The sequence below is a fragment of the Cervus elaphus genome, chromosome 1 (assembly GCF_910594005.1).
Source record: "Cervus elaphus chromosome 1, mCerEla1.1, whole genome shotgun sequence".
NCBI lineage: Eukaryota > Metazoa > Chordata > Mammalia > Artiodactyla > Cervidae > Cervus > Cervus elaphus.
The window spans coordinates 64,809,424-64,818,783 of record NC_057815.1 but is presented as its reverse complement, the minus strand read 5'-3'; the positions used below and the strand labels follow the sequence as shown (position 1 = coordinate 64,818,783).

General features: G+C 38.5%; 1 protein-coding gene and 1 pseudogene across 1 annotated transcript; one reads left to right on the top strand and one right to left on the bottom strand.

Annotated features, from left to right (window-relative positions):
- Positions 1–611: 611 nt before the first annotated feature.
- Positions 612–1,196, bottom strand: LOC122704946 (annotated as a pseudogene).
- A 3,465-nt stretch (positions 1,197–4,661) lies between these two features.
- LOC122704884 (olfactory receptor 52B4-like) lies at positions 4,662–5,606 on the top strand. The gene has a single exon (XM_043920008.1). The coding sequence runs from the start codon at positions 4,662–4,664 to the stop codon at positions 5,604–5,606; it is 945 nt and encodes a 314-aa protein (XP_043775943.1).
- Positions 5,607–9,360: the final 3,754 nt, after the last annotated feature.

Sequence of the window (9,360 nt, the reverse complement as noted above, 5' to 3'; positions counted from 1 at the left end):
TCATGCCAGGATTTTACTAATAAAAGCCACCAGCTATCTATCCTGAGTTTCTATGGAAGTCAGCATTAGTGAAAGAAGATTCAACCTAAAAACAACATATTTCTAAGTTCAAACATTCAATGCAATCCTATCTCACTTAAAAAAAAAAAAAAGGAATTCACATTTGTATACCACTCCAAAAGAGAAAAAGGAAATTTTTATCACTATAAATAAATGGAGTAGAAAATGTTTTTTGTTTGTTTTGTATTGCTGGAATATCTAACACATCACTTGTCTGGCACTGCGTGATCAGCCTTGGTTTGTCCATCGGGAAAAGGGAGCCCTCAAGGTTAAATTCCTTGCAGAGCCATGTGAGCTTCCAGATTGAGTACCCACACCATCATCTATCCAATTGAAAGCATTCAGACGTCTGCTGGTATTCCACGTTTCCTGTGCCATGCAATGATGTTCTCTTCCACTTCCTTCTCTGGGTGGGGTATACCTGAAAAAAATCATGCAGATGGTTTTGAGTTAAAAGGGCTTAGAAGACTCTTCTCACAGAAAATACCAGCTAGCCCAAAAGTCCAGGCACAAGTTCTTACCAACAAAGGAACTGAATCCAGCCAAGATCTTCAGTAGAAGCAGATAGTGTGCAGAAAGTTCTTGCCTGTTTTCTTCTTTGCTGCCTGGAGCAGCTTAGGCAGACTGCTTTGCATTTCGTCCTCCTGCTGGAGACCCTGGCAGAGGTCACATATGATCAGAGCTCCAAGTGTGGCTGCCTCCAGGGTGTCCTCTACTTCCACATTGATCACATGCACAGGCTGCCAGGCCTTCTGTTCTCTAGCACACAGATCTTTCACCACCATTTTATATACTCTCTCAGCACAAGTGAAGATGGCATCAAAGGGATCTTTGCACTCTTGAAATCTTTCAGGGCCAGGTTTGATTCTCTCATTTCTTTCCAAGATCTGTAACACACCATTGCTCCTGTAGTGCATTCTGTTTTTGCAGAGAAGGTCCTTGCACATCTGCTCATATGTGGTGGAGAAATCATATACCACAGGGAGGCTGGGTGCCAGTCCTGGCAGTGTCACTCAGGATCCCATTCTAAAAGACCTGACGTTGAATCCCTTCTTCTTGAGAATGCTGTGGGCTTCCATGTTCCTGTTCATGTTGCTCATACAGACCACAGCCACCCTGAGTGTGGAGGATGACATTATGTTGGCCACTTGGAACTACAGGCTGATGGGTGGGCTTAGAGTCTCTTGAAGGACTCAGAAGCCAGGGAGAAGTCAGCCTAGGTCAAGTTCTTCAGACTAATCTAGTGTCAAAGAACAGATTGTCACCTACCCCAGGTGGGAGGAGAACTTTTGATTGATAATTGGGTTAACTCTTGAGTAATTGGATTTGAATAGTGGGCTCTAACTAGAGGATCAGTCCAGGCATCAGAACAATCTGGTGATTATCACCTAAAAATGTAATTTTCCAAAAGGGTGTGGCTACCCCATGGGTGTGTTTTGAAATCTCCACTTAGCCCTTGGGTTCAATTGTGGGTGGGGCTACTATTGATATTAGGCAAAATACCTAGTCTACTCCCAAGCTTGTCACCAGCTCCATCCAGTGACCTGAGAACATGCATGTGAAAAACATGTTTGAAATGTCCAAGCTTACACTTAATTCAATTATGCATAAAATTACAAGTGTTGTTTTCTATTTCTTTCCTATAATTGATACTCTAGAATTGTAACTGTCGATCATGAGAGGATACAGATAGTTTTTCCTGTAAGTAATAAAATGATTCACCAGTGTAAAAAGTGATTCCTGGAAAACATCCCTCCTGATAGTGTTTGCAGGAGTTACAACACTGCACATCCTCCATTTGATTTTCTTGTATTCATGATGATTCTCCAAGAACTGGAGTAGCCTCCACTGTCTTTCCCATGTCTTCAAGGAGAGCTCTGTCTGACCACTCTATGATGAAATATAGCAATTTTTTTGTTCCATTTCTTGTGTTACTTTGCACCGTTGACCTAGCAGAGGATATAGACATTAAAGTTATAAATAAGACACGAAACAGTAAGGAGAGACAGTCCCGTCCTTTCAAAATGGTGCAGGAAAAACATCCACTTAGAAAGCCAAAGATTTTATATCCCTGTGCCTCCATCAACATAGTGATTGTCACATTGCAATCTCAGTAAACACACTCAGCCTTTTTGAAGTGTGAATCCCGGACCCAGAGCATTAACATCAACCTGGAATATGTGAAAAAGGCAACTTTGGACTCCACACCACAAAATGAGAAAATCTGGGAATGGAGCCCAGAGATCTGTGACATACAAAGCCCTTCAGATGGTGTGATGTCCACCAAAGACTGACTCATAGCAGAGGTTTCTGAAACTTGACTGGACATTAACAGTCCCTGGGATGTCACTTGACTGGACTCTCCTTCCTCGGGAAGGAAAGTAAGTATGTGACAATTTGATATAATATATAAATCTGATAAGAAAAATAATAATCACTCTGAAGAAGAATTTGTGGAAAATTGGTGAATTTTGACTATGTTCTATATTTTGGATTATAGTGTTGTATCAGTGTGAAATATTGTGATTTGGTCATTGCACTGCTATGAGATTATCCTTAAGAAATCACTGCTAAATATTTGGAGACTGAGGGTCATGACACTGCATATTTTGCTAAATAGCACAACAAAAAAATCAGACTAAGAATGAGAGAGAGACAGGGCCAGGGGCAGAGGGGGCGGGGGTATGGGAAGGAGGCAAAGAGGTAGGGAAATGTGGCCAAATACAAATAGTGGCTGAATCTAAATGAAAGTTTTACAGGAATTTATAATTTATTAATGTAACTTTTATGTGTTTTAATAATTTTGACCATAAATAAGGCTGATCACCGAAGGACTGATGCTTTCGAACTGTGGTGCTGGAGAAGACTCTAGAGAGTCCCTTGGACAGCAAGGAGGTCAAACCAGTCAATCCTGAAGGAAATCAACTCTGAATATTCGTTGGAAGGACTGGTGCTTGTGGGGTCTGGCTGCTCATTGCTCAAAAGCCAGTAAACAGGCCAGATTGATGGAAAGGAAAGTTGCTTTATTTCAGATGCCTGCAACTGGGGGAGAGGGGTGGCAGACATCTGTCCAAAGGTCAACTCCCCCCACTGACAAGCAGGGGGTGAGAGAATTTATAGACAGGCAGGCGCAGGGGATGGGGGTGTGGGGGTGTGGCGTTACATGCAGAAATAGCATAGTCACAATGGTCTGACCAGCATCATCTTGAATGTTTTAGGTACAGTTAATCTTCAGTTCCAGGGTCCATTTGTTCCAATTTCTTTGTGGTCAGTTCTCAGAATTGTGGAAGCTCATGTCCTGGGTACATTCTGCTGAATATGTAGGTAATTTCTCTACCTCAGGTTTTAGTATCTATAAGACAGCTCACAGGATATGGCTCAGATTATCTACAGCCCTTGAGAAAGAACTGAAGGTCCTTGACTATGCTTGATGACTACATTATTATTAGTCGCCTTAGACAGTTTTCCTTTGTTTTAGCATTTCTCACTTTTCTGATTAAATTTATTCTTTGATTAAGGTTTTCTGCAGGCAAAAGGAAGACAGAGGACATGGGAGGGGGGCAAGGACCATATGGTCCTGCTCTACTTCATAATGACATAAATATCTTATTTATTGAAAATAATATATGTACACACCCAATTCAATGATGAAAAGTTGTGGAGAAGGGATTGGTTTTGACAGATGCAGAGAACCATAATAACTTTACTCATGTGGATACAATGGAAAGGGTGTTAGAAATACAGCTCTAAATCTGGGTTCCTTGGGGCAACAGCCTCCCCTGGAGTCTTCAGGCAAATGCATAAAAATCTCTGCTTCCTGATGTCCAACTCTCAGAGTCCTCCTTGATTCATCACATTGTATTCTATGAAGACTGCATTTGAAGCACGTAAGTAAGTTATTTACTGATATGGTATAAACTTTGGGGAAGGGAAGAAAATTACAGCATCAAGACTAATCTGTTTGGGGGAACCAAATCAGACATTTGAAAATATTAAGACCTTTGTTTGGTGTTAAGTAAGCAGAGTGATATCTAATCTTCTCCAATTTAAAAACTCATAATAATAAACTCCTCCGAGGATAGCATCCAAGCTCCTTAACTTGTAATCACAGCCGAAATACTTTGCTTCTATCTTTTTACCATTGCATATAGATGTGATCACACAACCATACAGGGTGGCAAACTGTTTAAAATATTTAATGAGTTAAAAATATTTAAATGCATTAAATATTTCTATGACAGAAGCTTATCCTTAAACTCCCAAAAGACTTCATGTCATTCCCCACCTAATTGACCTCCATCCAATGACATCCCATAGCCAAATAGACTGAATAATTCATTCCATCTGGTTCCCTTAGTATTTTTTCTTGGTACCACTGTTATCTTTATCATATAATTTTCTTTAACTATATAAACATTCATTTCTCTGTGAGATTATTACCTCATTTGCAGATAATATCTTGTTCATCTTCCCATCCTATATTGTTCCTGGCTCACTCACTGTGGAAAAGAATCAGATAAATGCTATGAACTCTGAGTACAGTCTGAAATTTTGATTGTGTCTGTTAACAGGGGGTGAGGTCCCAGTACTCTGCTCCAGGTATGACTTCCTTTAACCATACCGGTGTTAGCCACACAGTCTTCTACTTTGTGGGCATCCCTGGCCTTGAGGACCAGCATGTGTGGATCTCCATCCCCTTCTTCATGTCCTATGTCATCGCCCTGCTTGGGAACAGCCTGCTCATCTTCATTATCCTCACAAAGCGCAGCCTCCATGAACCCATGTACCTCTTCCTCTGCATGCTGTCTGGAGCAGACCTTGTCCTCTCCACATGCACAGTCCCTCAGGCTTTGGCCATCTTCTGGTTCAATGCGAGGGAGATCTCCCTGGATCGCTGCATCACTCAACTCTTCTTCATCCATTCCACCTTCATCTCAGAGTCAGGGATCTTGCTGGTGATGGCATTTGACCGCTACATTGCCATATGCTACCCACTGAGATACACCACTATTCTTACACATACACTGATAGGGAAAATCGGTGTGACTATCTTTTTGAGAAGTTATGGTACAATTTTCCCAATAATATTTCTTCTGAAAAGGCTAACTTTTTGTAAAAGTAACATTTTTCCAACCACTGTTTGTGAACACATCGCTGTGGCCAAATTTTCCTGTGATGACATACGAGTAAACTTCTGGTATGGATTTTTTGTCCTATTGTCAACAGTGACCTTAGATGTTGTGCTAATATTTGTATCATATATGCTTATTCTCCGTGCTGTCTTCCGCATCCCTTCTCGAGATGCTCGCCACAAAACTCTCAATACATGTGGCTCCCATGTCTGTGTCATCATACTCTTTTATGGACCTGGGATCTTCTCAGCTTTCACGCCTCGATTTGCACATCATATCTTACCCCATGTCCATATCTTACTGGCCAATGTCTGCATTCTGGCTCCTACTATGTTGAATCCCATCATTTATGGGATCAAAACTAAACAGATCCGGGACCAGGTATCTCAGGTTTTGTGTCAAAAAAAGATATGACTTTGGAAATGGAAGCAAAATACTGTGTTCTCAACATTTCTCACTCAGAGTCTGAAAAATAAACCAGCTCACCTTCTTACTTCATTCTTACTCTAGATAGGTATTTGGAAAAAGATAAATTATGGATAATCACTAGATTATACTTTCCTGGTTTGTTGCATGCCTTGACATAATGATGCAGTTCTTCTTTCTCTTATCTACTTTGGGGCATGGCTGTATATATTCTTCCCTCTGTCTGCTCTATCACAAGGTTTTAATTTTCACAGGCTCACCTCTACCCACATTCATTCTGTTACTTGTTCTATCAGAAGGAATGGAGGGAGGAAACGAGGTTCGGAGGAGGGAGGGAGAAAGGACAGAGAAGGAAGAGAGGAAGGAAAGGAAAGTTTCAGAGGGAGGGAAGGAGGGAAAGAAGCATGCAAAAACCTCTGGCATCCATATATTTCCCCATTGCTTTTCCTCTGTATCCCTTCTTTTCCTCCTCTTGCTCCTCCTCCTCTTTCTTATCTCCTTTTCCTCTTCCCCCTTTCCTTCTCCTTCTTCTTTCTCTGTTTCCATCAGAGAAAAACACCTGAAAGAGCTCTCTCTATGTATTCAGGTTTCGATACTTTTCTATTTTTTTAATCTCATACCAATCATTTGCCCTTCATGTTGCATGTATGTTACAGTGACCTCTACCCTGCCGAATTCAATGGTCAATATTCATTCTACATGATACATAAGAAATATTTCACACAGCCAAACAGCTCTCATTCTTGAAAATTCTCCCTCATCCCACATCAGACAATATATTAGAAATAAAAACTGTATAAAATTACTTATTTCTTATAAAATGGAGATAATAACTGCTAATATTTTACAAAAGATTGCTATATGTTTTCTATGGTGTATTTGTGTGCGGGTAAATAATTTTTTTATTTGGACTATATTCCACCTACTATTCCAGAATGTACCTTTCTCACTTAGCAAAGTAATGTAGACATATGCCTATGATAAATTGTACACCTCTAGTCATTAGCAATTGCAACCAGGGATGGTGAGCTGATGAGCCCTGAGAAAATTCAGGATATGAAAACACAGGATGGTGGCTTCAGATAACTGAGCTGTATATCAAAGGAATGATTTCAGCGAGCCCAGACTCTTGCATCTTCCCATACATAGACAAGCACTAAATTCCTTAACTTGGTATATCTGGGTTTTTTAATTAATTTTTTAATTTAATTAATTAATTAATTAATTTTTAAATAAATAAATTAATTTTAAATTAATCTTTTGTCATTCAGACCACCTGCTCTTGGTTGCAAAACTTCTATATAACCTGGCTTCCTCCAACCTTGCCTCCTCCGAGCAGTTCTCTCAGGGTTATTTGACACACTGCCTCCTCAGGCTTGAAGTCCTAAAAATTCCTGCCAAATAAATATAACTCTCAAAAAAATTCTTTAAAAACCAACTGTAAAAAATAAAAGTAAAAAAAAAAAAACCCAACTATACACTTCTGCAGGCATTTTGATCATATTTCCATTGTTTTTATACAAAGATGTACTATAATTTAGCCAGCAGTCTTGTCAAAAAGCATTTTTAAAAGCCATACTCTTTTCAAAAAGCATTTCTCATATGTAATTTTTTATTTACTGTTCATTTCCCAATCAAGAGCAGGCTCAGCATTCTCTAAATATAACTTCCTAAGTGTCCATTATATCATCTGAGATAGATAAATGATCATAGATAATGAAATACATAAAGAAGTCACACATATTGCATTAGCCACTGTGGTTCACCTTTTTTTCTTTGATTTTTACACATATTTTTACACGTCTAACTCAATGAAACTATGAGCCATGCCGTGTATGGCCATCCAAGATGGACAGGTCATGGTGGAGAGTTCTGACAAAACGCTGGAGAAGGGAATGGCAAACCACTTCAGTATTATTGCCTTGAGAACCCCATGAACAGTATGAAAAAGCAAAAAGATAAGATGGACAGGGAAGCCTGGCGTGCTGCAGTCCACAGGATCACAGAGTCAGATACAACTGAGTGAACTTACATATCCAAAACTATATTTCATATAGACTACAAAAAATCTATGTGAAATCTGTTTATATTTTACATATATATAATTATTTATAATATAGTTTTAACAATTTTAGCTGGTAATAAAATAAATCAGTTCATGGAAGAACCATAATTCACCTAGCCATTTGACTTTTATTAACTTGCAGTATATTTCAAATTTTTCAGTTGTCTGAGAAAGTAATGCTTATTAAAACATTTTCCTATCCATTTCCTCATTTTTCCTATCCACTATTTTTAGTTTACACATGCTTCCTTAAGTGGTTGAAATATGACTCTTTTCCTTTGATTTTTCTTCTCCCACTGTTTTCCTACTGTGCCTTAAAGTGTTTAAAATTAAACAAAACTAACATTATTTTAATGTTTGGTTTCTACTTAATTAGCATTTGAATAATTATGGTCACTGTTTTTAAAACGTCTGCTGATTTTAAAAGACAAAATAACAAAGATTCACTTTCACTTCAGTTCAGTTCAGTCGCTCAGTCGTGTCTGACTCTTTGCGACCCCATGAACCACAGCACACCAGGCCTCCTTGTCCATCACCAGCTCCCGGAGTCCACACAAATCCACGTCCACAGAGTCAGTGATACCATCCAACCATCTCATCCTCTGTCGTCCCCTTCTCCTCCTGCCCTCAATCTTTCCCAGCCTCAGGGTCTTTTCCAATGAGTCAACTCTTCACATGAGGTGGCCAAAGTACTGGAGTTTCGGTTTCAGCATCAGTCCTTCCTATGAACCCCCAGGACTGATCTCCTTTAGGATGGACTGGTTGGATCTCCTTGCAGTCCAAGGGACTCTCAAGAGTCTTCTCCAACATCATAGTTCAAAAGCACAACTTCTTTGGTGCTCAGCTTTCTTTATAGTTCAACTCTCACATCCATACATGACTACTGGAAAAACCATAGCTTTGACTAGATGGACCTTTGTTGGCAAAGTAATGTCTCTACTTTTTAATATGCTGTCTAGGTTGGTCATAACTTTTCTTATCGGGATGGGGAATACATGTAAATCCATGGCTGATTCATGTCAAAGTATGACAAAAACCACTACAATATTGTAAAGTAATCAGCCTCCAACTAATAAAAATAAATGAAAAAAAAAATACCAAAGAGCAAGCATCTTTTAATTTCATGGCTGCAGCCACCATCTGCCATGATTTGGAAGCCCCAAAAATTTTTGAATGTTTTGAATTTTGAATGTTAAGGTTTATATAAATCTTTGTATAATATACTGCTACATGGCATACTGTGTTCTAGCAAACTAGTGGATTCTTTGTGAATATTTACATCTGTGTAACTGACAGTATAAATATAAATATATTTATAATATATATATAATATAAAGTGTAAAGATAAATATAAAATTGTTATGAACATAAGCATTAATAAACATCTGCTATATCTTGTGTCCTTGATGTACACTGTAAAATAAAAACAGATTCTGAAAATTTTTACTACATATATGAGCAACTCGATCGCAGTCAGGTTGAATATTTTTTTTATGAACAAAAAATTTTTAAATATACAATTTATAAATTGTAAGATAATTCATCATTTACATAAACTGAATCAAATCCAATAGCAATATGCAAAGGTAAGATACCATTTTCAATTAAATTATATTTTTATTGGCTTTAAATGTTGAAAAATATTTGTACAACGTTTGGAGTTAAGCTTTATTTGAG

What these genes read in the sequence shown, in the direction of transcription:
- LOC122704884 (XM_043920008.1), top strand. Translation starts at nt 4,662, where the DNA reads ATGACTTCCTTTAACCATACCGGTGTTAGCCACACAGTCTTCTACTTT.